The following is a 17594-nucleotide window of genomic DNA, read 5'->3' as shown; positions in this document are numbered from 1 at the left end:
TGAAGTTAATGCAACATTTTCCTCACCTTGGCACAAGGAAGGGGAGAAAAATGTTAACCTTAACTAACTGCAACTGATTTGGTCCAAGCAAAAGTTTGAGTAGATAGGTCACTCATCCCACCAAAAGGAGTGTTGAGAGAACAACTGTATCTCCTAGATTATATGAATTAATAAAACAAACTTCTAAAACATCTTTTGTTGAGTAAAGAATAAAAAAAAAGAGCAGGTCAGAGAGCATTGTGTCAATCAAACATATTTGATTATATTTTAATGGCTTTAGTCTAGTTCTTAAAGGACAATCTCAGAAATGCAATCCACATACTATAACACCTAAAGAAGATATGGAAATAGTACTGTAAATAAATAAATGTTGAGATTTTGGGAGTTGTTGTTTCCTAGTTAAAAAAAGGAAAATGCACCATATGTTATTTTGTGTCTTGATGTTTAAGCAATAAAATTAATCAGCTGACATTAGGAGACCTAATACAGATGCTTCATTCAAGCCAACTTACCAGTCCAATGCATTTTTTTAATATGCTCCACACACTAAAATCACTTCTAGAAAACATTGGGGCAGGTAATGATGTCCTATAATGGGGAAAAAAAAATCCAGCTGTCATTATCAGCCCACTAAACAATAAACCCTTTTCTTTTCCATTGAAGCAACTTCTAAAGGAAGCAAAGCATCACCCCAGGCTTGGCAGAGGAAGCAGACATGTGAAATGACATTCCAGCCCCAGAGAATCACCCTCTCCCATGAGAACAGCAATGCCCCAAAGGTGTGAGCCAGCCCATGCTCCACTCCCATCTCCTCTGCAGCTCTCAGTGTTTACCTGTGTCTCTTAATCCCATTTTCTTGTATCTCTGTTTCTCCATTATGCTTTTCAGTCTTATTGCTTTGGTGTGGCTCTAGATCAAGCATTTCTGGACATTTATGATTTGCTTCTGAAAACTCTCCTGAAGAATTGTCAGAATCAAAGCCTGTATAAAAACCAAAAGGCAACAGTTTTCTTAGGAGCCTTACCATGCCACAGAGTGCCACATTTTGCAAGTGTCACACCTGAAGTACACTTAGGCTGGGTTAGTTTATTCCAAAGAGTAGCAGAGTGAAGACCTTTATTAAGTGACCTAATTTCCAGGAGTATTAAGAGCCAATTATTGCATTAGAATCAAGAATTATCATTTTTCACACTGCTGAATATAATACTAATTTAGAATCTTAAAAGTTCTTGAGTAGCTCCTAATGAGATTAGCTGCATTTTCTCTTTTCCAGAGCTGCACTGTAATTACAGTAATTTGTTGCAGTTATGTACTTTTCCTTCCATTTTAAATAGACTAAATGCTGTCTTCTGCCATTAACTTTTTTACAAAGCAGTACTTCAACTTTATTTTAACCTTCCAATGGCTGCTTTTGCTGTATTAGAGCAATTCATGCAAGGCACACACTCCAGAAACAAAAAGCTGCACTTTTTTCAGGGACCAAGACCATGGCAATAACATCCAGAACTGCACCAGGAAGTCTCAGTGGTATGATCTTATTTGGTAAACAGCAGGTGCAATGGGTGATGTCATGTCTTGCCCTGTCTCCTACATTTTGTGTCACAAGAATGTAATTACACAGCAATAACCACACCTTGGCACTCTTAGTACTCAACTGGGAAGCATGACAGTCACATATAGATTCAGGTCATTAAAATGAGGACTGCCCTGAAACACCTGTCTTAAAAAAACCTTCAGTCAACTGACAACAAAATAGTTCTGATTTTAAACTAGTATTTTTAATCATATTAGATTTTTTGGAACCTGTTACAGTACACGCAGCAAAATAACTTATCAGCTTAACTATAAGTTGGAAAAAAAAAAAAAGCTTTTTGGTACAATACCCTCACCCAAAAAACTGATCAAGGTCACACAACAACAAGGAACAGCATCACTTCAATGAGATTAGCACACCTAAATGTAAAAGTAAAGCTTCACAACAGGGATAGTCCACTGGCTTATAGAGGAATAGTTCTGAAAAAGATTACTGTAATTTCACTCTTTATACTGCACCTGAAACCCTGCTAATCCTATCAAATGCTCATTGTGTTATCCACATTAGTGCTTGCTTCCTATGATTCAGAATTGGTTTGTTCTGTTCCTGTAAAGCACAAGAGGAATTTGGAGTATATATATTTTTATGGACAACAATATGTCATTGGTAAGTAAATAAATGCCAACTCAAATGAGTGTCTTGGAGAAAAAACAACAAAAATTAAATCCCTGCTCCAGAAAAGGAAGTACATCAGAAGGGTAAGTCTGCTTTTATTAGACTGCACTTCCACCTAATTACTTTAAAAAAAACACCAAACCAAAACCACTGTGGTACACAGGGAGATAATCACAGACTTGCAGCTGCACTTTCCACCTTGGCATCACATGACTTATCCCCTGCAAGCCCATTGAGAAAGATTAGGAAGGTGCTTCTCAATGAAGTTCTAGGTATTATAGCTCTATTAAGAACTATCCAGACACTGTTTTATGGAGAGGAAGTAGATCTGGAAGAAAAACAGAAGTGATTGTTGTAGTTTTTCTAAGTTGCAAAAAGAGCCTTACACCAGCTGCCAATAAAGCTTTGAAGCTGAGAAACCAAGTAGGTTAGAGTTACTTACAGGACAGTTTTCATACTGAAAAGCCACTGGGAGTGAGGATAAAAATGGAGATTTAAAAGGAGGATGGGAACCAGAGACAGAAATACAATTAGCTTAATCAGAAGTCCCACTTACATGTGTTAAGAGTGAAATAAAAGCTTTTAAAAAGTCTTAAACTTTCAAAGTAAAATACTTAAGTTGGGTGCCAACATAAATCTATTTCAAGAGCTTAAAGAAAAATGACTTGCCAGTAACTTTAGTTCTCTTGGCCTTCCTCTTCCACATCCTGCAAATGAACTGAGTCCACTCCGAGTGTGCCAAGGCAGCAGAGGCCCTGCTTGAGTCATGGGCAGGGACATCACCTCCCCTTGGGACACCCAGCAACTTCCCTGAGCAATAATTATTGTCAGCCAGGGCAGAAGGGGAATCAAAACACCTGGGTATTGAGAGCCCTCAGATATAAAAAAGGAATAGGGGTAAACATGCTGGAATGCAGACAGCAAGTGGAGCAAGAGGGATTGTTTTTCTTTGCCAGAAATTAACCATTCTCCCCTTTCCAAAATAAGCCCATTGTCACAAGCTGTAGCTGATGGAGGCAGGTTGGCCTTTCACAACATCTGCAATTCTTACACAGGCATTGATTCAGTCTGATCCAGACAGAAGGAAAATATATCAGTTTGGCAGATAGCCTCACTTCCTCCTCCCCACCTGAGAGCAACAACACCCTCACAAATAAACCTGGCTGGATGAACCAGCTGAGCCTCATGGGCACAGAACGCATTTCTGTGGAACTGCAGGCTAATATTTAAAAAAGCAAAATTAAATTATTTGTGTTCTCAAAAATAAATTACCCTGCTAAACAGCCACGTATTTTCCTGCTTTGTGGCAACACTTCCACAAAACACTTTGGCAAAAAGATACCTGACAATGTTAATGAAGGATACAGCTCAAAAGAGGTCCCTGCTGGCATACAGTCTTTACAAAGTCTGTAATGGCATTAACACACCCAAGGTGACAGAGAGCAAAGCTATATGCACCTTGTCTCACAGAAAACCTCAAAGAATTTGAAATTAATCTAAGGATTGACCACTGTTGTATTCATATTGTTGCATAATTATATTTCCTGAGTCTCATAGCTTCTTGGTGGTTTTCTCACGGCAGATCTTCACAGCAGTGGTGTTGTTGCTTCTCGGTCAGGGCTCCTCTCCCAGGCTCTCCCTGACCACCCCGCCCCCTTTTATCTCAGCTACCTCCATGGGCTACAGCTGCTGCCCAATCAAGGACATCACAGCTGCAGCCCATTTACAATAACTAGAATCAGGGCAGGGTCACTAATACAATACAAAGATCTTTCACTGCCATTCATATATTTACAATACATAAGTTAACTCAGGCCCCCACAGACCACCTTTATCCTGATCCAGCCTCAGAGAAGGTGGCCACTGGAATTTGAGAAAAAGCAGGTTCTTGGCAGCTGTGACGTCTGGAATGAACTGAGATCACAGGAAACGTTCCCTAGGGGAGTACTCATTCACCAGGGAAGGCTGTCAGGTGTCAGCAATGCTAATAACCTCTGACTGCAAAGAAACTTCTCCCCATGAAACTTTGTCACCAACTCATCCATCCCCTTGATTCATCAACACCCCAGTCCATGCTGCAGCTCCCCAGGTGCCATCATCATCCTGTCAGGGACAAACCATGTGCCAGGAGGATGATTCCCAAGCACACAGCACACAATGCCCTCCCATGACCATGTCCTTTGGATGAGATGGAGTGTCAGAAACAGGAAACTTCTCAGCCAAGGAGTTAAATCCAGCACTACAAAAATCAGGGGTCTCCTTAGGAGACATTTGTATTCTCCAAGTGGATGTCATTAATTAATAACTATGGAAAAGCTGAGACTTCCTCAAGGAGTGAGTCCATACTACCTTAAAGGAGGCAGGAAACTACCTGGGCTGCTGCTGAGTGTGCTGCAGAATTCTGGAGTGACTCCCACACAGTTTAAATGCTCTAAGCCTGGTACAGGAAACAAACCCCAGCACCCAATTCCTAAAACCAGTGAACTTTGGGAACACACTGCAGCTCCTTCTGGGGAAAGCAGGGCCTAGGATGCAGCAGGAGCAAGAGAAAAGTATGGTGCACACACTGTTTTCATCTCAACACTAAAACACAGCTGGAAAATCTGCTCATTCCTGGCAGCCACATCCCAACCCTAGACTTTGAGCAGATTAAGCACATCTGAAGGCAGCTTCTGCCCTTCCACTGATCTGACCTAAAAACAAGGAGAGCATCCTTGGAAAGAGCAGACTGAGGAGCCTGCCAAGGGAATTTCATTTTTTTTTTAATCAGAATTTGGAACCTCAAATCCTGAAGTTTTCACTGGGAAACCTGGAAGCTCACCTTGGCTCAGAAAGAATTGTGATTGTGGACTTGATCTCCTAGGAGTACTGCACCTACACCTGCCATGTCCAGACCATTACAAAACTAAGAGACAGGCAGGCACTACCAGGACCCATTTACACCTAAAAGTTCACTAAAGCACCACGTGAAAGATCCACAGTGCTAACAGGAGCAGAGAATTACCACAGACATCAGCAGCCAGGGAACATGAATGCAGAGAGCCCATTCACAGTGGTTCTTGGTGTCACATTTCTGAATGACCTGGACAAGACACAGCCACAAAGAATCAGGTCTGACCTCACTAGGTCTGTGCAAATAACTCATCAAACTGTCAGCATCTCCTAAAGCACCCAGCTGGAGAAAGGCATTGAGCATCTGTCCTTAAAGACAGACAGTCCTGAGGGAGAACCAATCTGAAGCAAAGTATTCCAAACCTAGCACTCCTCTTAAACCAAGTACCAGGCTCCAAAAAACACATATAACATATATACATATATACACATATATACATATAGATATAAACTTATCTCTTGCCAGCACGTTCACCCCTGTGAAAGAATAAGATGAGGATGGAACAAGGAGTGCTCACAGAACTGATACACAACACCCCAGTGGGAGGAAAAAGAGGAAGAAGAGAAAAAAGGACAAAACCAGAGAGTCTAAATGCAGATGAGCCAAACACCAAGGGCTGTGCAGTTCTGCAGCAAGGGACAAAGGAATGCATCACCATCAACAACACAGACCTCATGTTTAGAGGTACATTTCTTTTCACATCTTTTTCAGTGTAAAAAAAATCTAGCTCATTTATGGCAGTAACCCTGAGCTCACCATTATTAATGACACATAGAAATGGTACAATGGTTTGATTTTACAGATGAATCTGGAGTACTAGTCCCCATCACTCCCAGCTGGCATGAATGCAAACCAAATTTCCTCTCTCCTCTGTGACATAGTTGTGACAAGTCCTGTACAGTCTGCTGTCAGTCACACTGTTTCACCCAGCCCCCTCTGTTTATTCCTCACATGAATTTCCAACCAACCATGTCTAAGTCTACCTTACCCACTTCTATCTACCATGCTGCTTCCATTCCTACAGCTTTCACACTTACCATTATTCTCTTTTTCTTCCTGTGATTTTATATTAACTACTGTGCACTCAGTATTTCTCATTTCACCTCTGCTACAGGATTTCTTGAGGGACATTTCAGTGGAAATCTTTAAAATTGTTTGAAATCTTTAAGAGGATTTCCTTTTTCTTTATTAAAATACTTCAAGCATTTTATTTCACCACTGAAGCCATCTAAAGCTCTTATAAATAACTATTCATTCTCATTAGTTGAAAGCAAAGTACTATTTGATACACTGCTCAAGTGTGAAGTGATTCATGTTTGCTTTTTTAGAGAAAATAGGATTGCAAAGACTTTTGGCTCCCTATCTTGAAAACATACTTTTACAGCAAATTGTTTCTGACTAGAAAAACATTTTCTACTTCAATTCTTTAGGATAAGTTTTCCATTAAAATAAAAAAATAAATACAATAACAATAAAAACAACCCCCAGGAAATACTTCACCTTTCAAAGGGCCCACTACTCAAGCTGCTATCAAATTGATTTTCACAGAAAATAAAAGCAAGACCTGGCCACTAAAAGACTGTTATAGTGATGAAATAATAACTGGCATTAAGCTTTAACAAAAAACCCCCTCATTTCCAAGCCTGAACACGAGCTACAATTTTCTGCTTTTCAGAAGACAGCACTACAAGTTTTACCAACCCAAGTTCACTTTTGATTTATTATTAACAGCCATCCATTACCAGCCCCCCACCACACAGACAATGCAATTTATAGGGGTTTTATCCCCTTGGCACCGTGCCCACCACTCACCCGTAACGGCATCATAAAACTCCTCTTCACTGTTCATCCTTCAGGGTGAAATCTGGTGCAGCCACTGCAGCTCTCTCTAATGCATCCTTGAACTTGATTTAAAGTATCTGAGTGCTGTCAGGGTCTTCTTTTGCAAATATCCAGCTGCTTCAGATGATCTATTTGACAAGACAGGGAAACAGAATTAGCAGCTTCCACATTTCTCCTGTGTACAAACGCTCACACTTGACAAACACTAATTTTTCTGCTTCTTCCCATGGCAAAAGATGGATTTCTGCATTCATAAGTAAACAGCTTTCTTTGATAACCACAGTAATTTTGAAGACAACTACTACCTGCCACAAGAACAGCTGATTTACTGTGTCACACTTCTCTCTGTATAAATACTTCACATACATTACTGCAAAATGTATCTTATTTACAGCAAGTTAAATTTCAGGCAAGTACAGCTAGAAGGAACAGAGAACTGAGAGAAGAAAAAGCCAGCTGGCAAACCAAAAATTCTCCTTAGCAAGAGGATAAGCCTTAATGCATCTTTAACCAAGAAAGCTGGGAACAAGAACCTTGGTATCTCAAAGTCTGACCACTGCATGAAAATGCTGGGCCTGACTCTACACCATGCAATCAATATGTAGAGACCCTGGGAGAAGTTCTGTCAGGCTACTGCTATGCACTCTCCAAGAGAAAAGTGGAGATTTTTCCCTTTAAAAGGAATGTAAAGAACCGACAAACTCTTCCTCAATAGAACCACGCACTCTGCAAATAACTTACAGATTTATGTAGCATTCCACCTTTACTTTATGGATGAACTAAATTAGATTTTTTCCAGATGGTTGACAATGGTGTAATGCAAATATTTTTACCTCACCCAATTTTAGTTTAAGGAGAAGAATGAGAAAATTTTGTTTTCATTCTTACAAACGTCCGCCAGGTTCCAACAATGAGCCAAGTACACAGCAATAAATGACAGTATGGCAATGCTATCAATATCTCCCCCAAAACAACCCCAATCTGTCACTCTCAATTTTTTCTGATCCTGAAGATTCCACTGCTTTTGTGACAGTTTTTTCTCCAGAGTAATTATAATTGCACAATTCCATTCCAATTAAGAGAAACAAAGGCAGAAGTGCACTCTGCTCCTAGGAGAAGAGTGTACCATGTTTGAAGCCAATTCCTTCTTTTTCTCCGCAAGAAACCAGACTGTGTTTCAAGTCTTTTTCCCCTCACTGCCCAGAACAAAAGCTGTTTGAATGTCTCATACATTCAGTTCTTCTAACTGTCCATTCAGAGGGAGGAGCTAAACCAGCCCATTATGAGACTCATCTAAATTAATGAATTTATGTTTGCCTTGAAGTGGTTAATGTCTTTCAAGGATAGGTATTTCAGTTTGTCACTTTTCCCTTAGGAACCTCCCATCTCCTTGCTACTATAGGATTTTATATCAATCTCTGCACCAGCAATATCATATTTACAAGTCCTCACCCTCCAAGTGTCTTTGAAGAAGCAAGACATTTATGCTTTCAATTGTCTGCAAGAACTGCATCCTTCTAGCAAAACAGCTGGCAATATTTCCAGAAGGAAACTTATATATGTACAAGACACAGCCCTCTCATGATCAGGACTACAACTACATTATTTTCTCCATGGTTTCTTGCATCTTCCCTTCTTCTGTTTAGTCTTGTATAGAAGGCATTAAGAAATAAAAATTATGATTTACAAAACTGTCATATATCATTAAGAGCCTTGAATAAATAAGGTCATACAGATGAATGCCAGTTTCTCCTCTCCCCTGTCCTGCACAATAATAATTGCATTACAAAAGGCCTTGTGAAGTGGAACTACATCCCACAGTTTCACTGCAGAGACAACAAAGCTTTCCCATAAAAACACTCACCAAGTACAAATGAAGTGACCAGAATCAGAGACAAATGAAAAGCAAAGTTATCTTGTGCTGTCCTGACATCTACCTCACACCACACCTGAAGCTCACTGCTCTTTGAAAATTCCATCATAACCTGTAAGTTATATACAAAATACACACTGAAATCACTTTAAATAATTACAGTTACAAATTTTCCTTAAGTGTTAGGAACATTTTAAAAAAGAAAAAAAATAATGTATTTTGCTGAGTTACACTAGGAATAACTTCCCACTTGCATCACTTCTTTTACATTCAGTTCTTTATACAGCAGAGATTAACATGAATTTGCATGTAGCTGAACACACAGTGATAACAGCATTCAGCTTTCATGAGCCAAAAAAATGGGATTAAATCCTGTTCTCTTACTAAGAGTAACAGCAAAAGTTACTTTTAACTAGGCTGAAATACCAGAAGACAAAAACATTCTGGTGGCCTCATATTCAGTGTATGCAATCTGTATTTCCTCTTCCATTCCCTGATGTTCCCAGAAGAATTTACCTGCACACCAGCAAGGGAGGTGGGCAGTTTTTATCAAAATTGAAAGAAGAGTGCACCACTCCTGTGTCAGACAGACCTCCAGGAGCCCAGGCCCAGCTGCTCTCCTGGAAAATATTCCACACAGATAAACATCCTGTCATGGTCTCACCTTTCAGTGCTACAGAGCACAAGGAACACAAAGCTTGGAAATTTTCCTGCATACACAGTAATCAACAGGAATGTAACAAACAGGCTTCCACACAGATTCCACTTGTTGAGAGAACACTTTCAGCAGCTGAGGTTTGCTGCTTTACAGGCTAAAATTATCTCAGGGGGCTTCACTTTCCAGGCAGGGCCAAGGGGCTGGGCCTGGGCGCCCAAGACAGAGATACCCAGAAATGTGCTTTTCTTTAGGGGATCTCAGCCCTCAGCCCAGCTGAGAGACAGACACCCAGAAATGTGCTTTTCTTAGGGGATCTCAGCCCAGCTGAGAGACAGACACCCAGAAATGTGCTTTTCTTGGGGGATCTCAGCCCAGCTGCACCCACCAAACCATCTTATCAATAACAGAGAAAAGCTGCAAGTACAGGCACCTTAAGAGAACTGGAAAATCCTCATTTAATGATGCCAACACAACCCTGGCCACAACCAGGATGGTTAACAGGATAAGCAACAAAGCTTATCTACTTCCTCATATTTTATGGCTAATGGATTGGTACGAATTTATTTATTATGTTCCATGGCAGGAGATGGAATGAGATGAGCTTTAAGGCCCTTTCCAACCCAAACCATCCTATGGCACTGTGATAACATTAAAACCCCTTTAAATTCTCATAGTTCATCACACATTCCTGACTGATGACCATGGATAGCCCCTTTCTTAAAGAACATAAGGATTTTGCAAATGCAAAGGACAAAACAAAGCATGCAGCTGAAGTAAAAACTGCAGGAACACATCCACAGCACACCTTGAAATAGGTTCTACAGAGGGGAGAGATTACTCAGAATTCCAGAATTCCTGCCTTCCAGAACTAGATCTGTGACAGGAGAGGGGACAAACAGAAAGGGCAGTTCCCAAACACCATCCAGGTCCCAGGAGGAGCTCAGGAGCAAACTCCCTTCTCCACAGCCTGGATGCAGAGCATGTAACAAACGATTCCCACCAGCCACAGTCCCAGCCAGGGCCCACGAGCAAGGAGGAACAAAGTGGTGCTGAATAATGCCCCACAAAGTGCTCTGTCAGGCACAGAGCTGAACCTGTCACTCGGCAGTGACCAGCCCCAGCTGATGTGGCTGCCAATAACACCCTCTGCATGCAAAGCTCTCTGCAGGTCGCAGTGTCCCCTACAAGGTCACAGTCCCCAGCAGTAGAAGGCACACAAATTCCCTTCCAGAAATACACCAGGCCCAGACTCTGCACAACTCCTATTTTAAACCATTTCCTCCCACTTGAACTTATTTTAAAACCAGGACAACAAAAGTGCAAGACTTTGCAAATCACTTTATAAATCGCTTGATAAACTGCCTAACGTGCTCCAGGCATTCTGTGACGTGCATGTGAGCATCTCTGAGAGGAGATGCACATTCCACCTTCAGGGCTGCTTCCAAAACCAGTGTGTGGGAACACACTGCCTTTATCTTGGGAAATTAGTAATCCCTCAAATTTGTCACTTCGTAGGCTTGTTCCCTGTCAAATTTCATTTTTCAGGAGAAAAGTAACAAAAACAACCAACTTATTTCAACCGTGTTCCTGGATCCTAGGAACTTATACATCAATTAAAGAACCCCAAAAATTTGTATCCCTGTAAAAATTTCAACCTGTAACTACCCTAAATTAATCTGACTGACTAGTTCCTCTATCCTAACTTGTTCTTCCAGGTTAATCCTCAACAAAGACCCAGCTGGATAAGCAAAAGTTACTCCTCCTTAAAGAAACATTTACATTTCTATAGAACGAGCAGCATTTACAATGAGTGGCTCACAGGGCTGGAATGTGGCTCAGCAAGCTCAGGTTTGAAGCTGGCTGGGGACAGCTGCAGTGCCTTTTTGCTCCAGACCTCAAGCTGAAATTTCTCATCATGCAGCAGTTCTGGAAAGCTTTGCTGACATCACCCTGCTAAATTAAAAATCCTTTTTTTTTTTTTTTTTGCTTTGAAATCACATGCTCTAGCTCTACATGATATATATTAAAACACTTGGTTCTGCTCATTACACAGATATTGAATCTACTTGTGAAATCCAGAAGCATTTAAGTAAAAGGAAGTGGAGAACCAATAAGCAGTCATTAAAATAACCCCAGAGGTTCACCAGCACGAGCAGGTAGGGTGGTAGGAGTTCAATTCCCTGGAATTGAGAGTGCCACCAAAGAATTCATGAACTAGCACATTCATCAGCTTTTTCACATGCCTATCACGGTTTCGTTAGGTGTGCATTTCCACAGCAAATTTTAAAATCATTTGAGTTTCTTAACATAAAAAGAGAAAAATCACAAGTAATTAAGAAAAAAGAAGAAGGAAAAAAAAGTCACTTGGGACCTTCCTCATGAAAAACATTTTCATTACTTTGATATGAAAAGGACAAGGGAGAATGTGACTTTTTAAACAGACAGAGGGCAGGTTTACATTTTATATTAGAATGAAATTCTTCCATGTGAGGGTGCTGAGGCCCTGGCACAGGGTGCCCAGGGAAGCTGTGGCTGCCCCTGGATCCCTGGCAGTGTCCAGGGCCAGGCTGGACAGGGCTTGGAGCACCTGGGACAGTGGAAAGTGTCCCTGACCATGGCAGGAGATGGAATGAGATGAGCTTTAAGGTCCCTCCCAACCCAAATAATTCTGTGATTCTGTGACATCCTCAGTTCAGGATGTACCTTCTGTCCAGAAAGAGACTCCCAAAGAGCCAAAAGAAGATCAAACATCCACATCCTTCATAATAACAGCAAAAATAAGAAATGGGGAAAAAAAAAGAACAAAATCCCCCAGTGTACAACATGACTGCTGGAAGAAGAGCCAACCCCATCATCTCTTGAGTTGCCAGCTGAAATAAATCATTGCTGTAGTACTTCAAGGGACAGGAATAAATAACTTGAACTAACAGATAAATATTCATGTGTGTTTAATTCATACACATCTCCTGAAAACATCAAACTGCAGTGTTTCATCTCTGAATGAAAGCTTCAGCAAAGATGAATCTTAATTGACTCATGAAATTAGATTACCAGCAACACTGGATCTGAAACATCCACAAAAATTAGCCAAGAAGCAAATTTAATTGGCAATTTAGATGAACTGTTACATACTTCAATTCTCTTCAGCCAGAGAACAGCCACACAGACAGCAGAACCCAGGAGAGGATTTTCTTTACCAAGTGAGATTTGTTTTAGTCCAAAGTTTGAATGCAATACCATCTGCCAGATGTCTTGGCAGGATAAAGTTCTCTGCAACCACAGCAAGACAAGGGCAACTTCCTTCTCAAATCTGTTAAATAAAGTGCAGAGAGGCTGAGGGAGATCAGCTGAACACTCAGGCCACTGTCACTTTTGCATTTCTTGGGAGATTGCAGCTGTCCCTACCACAGGCTTTTATGGAGCTGGGAGTTATTAAATGGCCTGGGGACATTTCAGTGCCAGCACTTGAAACAATGGTGACAACAAACTGAACATCTGAGAGGTTAGCTTTGAACAAATGAGCTGAGCCATTTATGACAGGCAGAATCACGTTCTGTTCTCTCAGAAATACCAATTTTTGGTGATGCTTCACAGGAATTAAGAGACAACTGGAGCACTACAAGTCTGGCTTTCAAAGAAGCAAATGCCACAAAACCTGTTTCTGCATCAGAACAAATGACAGTAACTGTCCCACACATTAATCACTGTCCCAGCCCAAAGCTCCAGTGCTGCTACCACAAGCATTATTTATTTAGCATAAAGATTGTAAAGATGAATCTGGACAGAAAAAATCCTCCCAGAATAATCTCAATTACCTATGGAATCAATGGCTATTCCCCACTTTCACTTCACCAAAAGTTCTGTTCTATAGCCAAGGATTTTGGCTTGCAGAACTTCCCTCAGTGTAACAAACAGATCAAAGAAATTTGATTCCAGCAGATTAATATTTTTTATACAAAACACTGCATTGAAATTCATACAGAACTCTGTAAATGTTCTCCTTTCTTAACACTACCTCAATATCAGAGACATTTTTCCACCTGAGAGCATCTGATAGAGCATTTTTCAGACTCTGCAACCTTCCCTTGGAAACTATTTCATGGCCCATGACTGTAAAAGATGACAGAATTCTGTTCTGCATACCTCTAGCATTATGATGCATAATGCTAGGTTTGATCAGGAGTGATAAATCAGCTCATTTCTAGCCACACTGTTCAAAAATAAATCATTCAATACTGTATTGTACAACTAGTTATTTCTTAGTTGTTTCCTGGGGATCTGTTTTATCTTACTTGCAAGAGAGAAGGTGGGAAGTAATCAATAACTGCAAGCACAGTGGCTTTGCACACAAGTGTCAGTGGATACATAATTAATCATTTAGGAACACTTCTTTGAAGATTAAATTAAGAATGCTTGGGTATTTCTCATCATAATGCAACCACCCCTGCAAATTGATCACTAAAGCTTATGAACATGAAGACAGTTTCAGCATAAAATATCACTGGAGAAAACCCCTAGAACAGCAAAAATAGTTCTATGTGTAAGTTCATAGATCTTCCTCCTCAAAGGCAGCTTTGTCTCTGTGGACTCATTCTCTCCAGGAAGTTGCAGGTTTATATTCACTCTGCACAAGGTACTTTGGAAATAATTTTCACAGAAACTCTTAGACAATTATGGCAGCAATTATATTGCAAATAAAGCAGGAGGATGAGAGTGACTAACCCAGTGCAAAGCCCTACAGTAGAAGAAGAAACCATATTTTTATGCCTACCACCAACTCCTCACACACACAGATTCCACAGCATGAGCACCTGCACACAGCTAACAGACAATTTCTGAAGGGCGTTTTAAGAAGTCAGATTTTATGCTATGATTGAATTTCCTTTAAAGCTGCATTCACAGTAAATACCTACTGGATTCCAGAATAAGGTTGCCATTCTCTTTGCTTAAAAATTAAACAAAATTAACTTTGACTCCTCAAAACAGGACAAATATCTCCATTTAGAGCCCAGTTTTAATGAAGAACCCACCCAGCTATGTGCTCAGTAACATTAACCCACCTGGGTAACAAGTATAGCACTTTGTTTAAAACAAAAGCATGTAAACAAAGTTATTTACACCTCTACAGATGGGCAACATTTCTGTTCCACTACTGAACAACCACTCAGCAGTTTCATTGTTCAAGTGCACAGCCCAGAAGGAATCCATGCATGGGGCAGTTCTGCTCTCCTGGATAAGTTTTCCTTTCAGCCAGCACAGGCTGCTGAAGGGCCCCTGAGGTACAGGAGGGAGAGGGAGTTTCTCTGCAGCCTTAACACACACAAGATTCATCCCTGAGAGCTACTCAAGGGATTCTGATCCTCACCTGGCTGCCCTGACACGCTGTAGGGAGCAGAGGAGCTGGTTAGTGATTTACTGAGCTGAACAGGGATGTGAAGCACAGACACCTCAGAATTCTCACACTTCACCCACCTTCAACCTCCACTGCCTGTAACTATCACTAGAATCAAAACACTGTGAGACCTACTAACAGATTCTTTTGGGAGTCCTAAAAGAATTTACTCAGAAGTGTAAAAATAACACTCGTAAAAATATAATGACGTTATTTATCCAGTCACAAAAACACATTTCCTGACAAACAACCTAAGCACACAAACTTTACAACACCCCAGAGGTTCAGAGCACTCCAAGAGCCTTTATCTCATCCAAAACTGGCCAGCACAGCAAAGGAACTGGACTGGAGCAGGAACAGCAGAGAGCACTCTGCTCTAACACCAAGCACAGCCACTACGTGTCCCACAGAGCAGAGACAGCCCAAGTTTGGGACTGCAGAACCAAGAGGGCCAAGACTGAAAAGTCCAGCTCTGCTTCTGCAGCTGCAGGGACAATTCACCTTTTGTGAACCCTCCCTCCCAGCAGATGGATAAACAAGGCCAGGAACACAACACTCTGCAGCCTCTGCATTTTCTGAATGGAGAGCTGCTGCAATCTACTACAAACCTGTCTCATTAAATTATGTGCATAATAAAATAAACTGAATTAATCTAAATGATCTGTCTAGACCAGCAAATGAATTTCCAATTGTAACTGTATTTAAGTAAAGAAAAAAAAAATCAAGTTTAAGTAAGCTTAGTCTATTCTTTTAACTTATTGATCCTGAAAATGAAGACATTATCTTTGTGCACTGAATCAACAATACATTTTTAAAGAGTATAACTGAAAGTTATGGTAAGCCACATTTGACACAATCTAATTGCTTGTTGCTCTCTCCTGCAATTTGCTTTTACAAGCCTTTAAAGATACAAAGTAAATAATTACATCATCATACGTTGGTCTGCACAGTAATTATTAAGATGCAAGGACTGAGATAATGAATTCTTGAATTCCAAGTTCTGTGGTGGTCTATTCCATAAAATAATGAAACTCATTAAAGATTTGCCATAAAGCATAACCTCTATTTTTTTTTGCAACAGAAAGAACATCAAAGTCCCCTATCTCCAAAGTGGCAGACACAGAGTGACCAATTTGTTCCTTGCTCCCACTTTCCAATTTATTCAGCTTGGAGAAGATATCCATGTGATCAGCTGCACATCTGCAAGCTCAGCAGCAACATTCCAGTTCTTGAGCACTCCTAATTTAACACATATTCTTTGCATGCCTCATTTTGTGCATTTCTTCCAAGAATTTTAAGAACCAAACATTTTAGTTACTTCACAAAGAAGAGACTAAACACTAAGCATTTTACAACATCATATCAGTGTCAAATACAGAGATTTCTTATATTTCCATGAGACAGGTGACAAAACTGATGCTGAGTGAAGGACTAGAAAAATGGCACCTCATAAACAGAAGGCCTAGATATGAACAGCATGATGTAACATTGCATTTGTTCAAGGACAAGCTACTTCAAATATCAAAGGTAATAAATTAACTGCTTAAAAATTCAGCGTAGTTGCAGGCTAATCTTGCTTTCAAACAACAGCAAAAAAAAAAAAATCATCTGACTGGCACTACAAACAGTGATTTAAAAATATAGCCTTATCAAAGCAAAAAAAGCCTGATTGGGACGTTTTCCAGCCAAGACTGAGATAACAGAAAGCAAAGCTTTCCACCTTTGTTCTAGGTCAGCATATGTGAAGTTCACACAGCAGAATTCACAAGAAGAAAGACTGAAAGAAATACCAGCTCCAGTCATAAGATCTACCAGCAAGTACCTATCATGGAAAGCAGTAACAGTACTGAAAGTGACTGAAAAAAAACCATCCAAGGGTGGAAACGATCTTCTGTGATCAGTTACCAAAATGTGTCAGCAAACAAATAACAAATAACCACACTGCTTTTCAATGTTGCACCAACTGAAACCTTCAGCCCATCTAGTCCCTACCTGCCTGTAGGGTTTGTTGGCTTATCACCATTTTCTATCTCCAAATTTTGCCTTCTGTTTCTCAGATAATTTTGGCATGGCTGAAGAGCCAGTTCTGGATGAAAAATGCCATATTTTTTCCTGGACAGCAGACATCTCAGCATTTCCTTTTGAGGACTTCCTGAAGTTACAAGTTCATCATGAGGCGCTGTTGGTTCAATGAGAATCACTGCTGGTCCTCTCCCTGACTGCCCTCAGCTCTCTGTCATGTGCTCAAACATGTGTATGGCTCCACAACTATTTTAAGAAAAAGCTGTGTTTACTGTAACTGAAAACCCAAGGGGTTATTCAGGGGAAAATCAGCACTTGGAATTTCTTGCTTCCATGCTAGTTTAGCCAGTTCTCCTGGTCCCATCCCACGGCACAGCGCCTGATGTTTGGAAGTGACCCAAGTCACTGCTTCCAGAAATTACCCTGAGGTTTCAGAAGTCCCTGAGCACGCTGGTGTAAAGTTTGTTAAGCTGATAACACATGTGGTTGCCCCCAGATGGCAAAATGAATGTGGATTTATAGAACTGCAGAAGGTTAAGCTGGAAAGACCAAATTTATTTTTCCTTGCACGCAAAGCTTTAGAAAAGGAAACACTATGGGAAGAGTGGTGCAAAGCAACACTGCAGATCTACCATGCTTCCTTTTTACTTTCCTGGAATCTCAAATGAAGGCTATGTAATACTGAGAAAATTCACAGTAAATGGA

At 40.5% G+C, this 17594-nt stretch overlaps 1 protein-coding gene across 2 annotated transcripts in view; it reads right to left on the bottom strand.

Annotated features, from left to right (window-relative positions):
* The window catches only part of OSBPL2 (oxysterol binding protein like 2), a 33355-nt gene that overhangs the window by 14498 nt on the left and 1263 nt on the right, over window positions 1-17594 (bottom strand). For both annotated transcript variants that reach the window (XM_058036389.1, XM_058036388.1), the window contains exons 3-5: window positions 6915-7072; window positions 834-981; window positions 513-588 (exon numbers count right to left, since the gene is read on the bottom strand). In XM_058036389.1, coding sequence (XP_057892372.1) covers window positions 513-588; window positions 834-981; window positions 6915-6951 — 261 coding nt within the window. In that variant the 5' untranslated portion in view covers window positions 6952-7072. The remainder of the gene's footprint in view (window positions 1-512; window positions 589-833; window positions 982-6914; window positions 7073-17594) is intronic.

This window comes from Melospiza georgiana, chromosome 17 (assembly GCF_028018845.1).
Source record: "Melospiza georgiana isolate bMelGeo1 chromosome 17, bMelGeo1.pri, whole genome shotgun sequence".
NCBI classification, from domain to species: Eukaryota; Metazoa; Chordata; class Aves; order Passeriformes; family Passerellidae; genus Melospiza; species Melospiza georgiana.
Note: the sequence above shows the minus strand (reverse complement) of the source record. Positions and strands in the feature narration are given on the sequence as shown.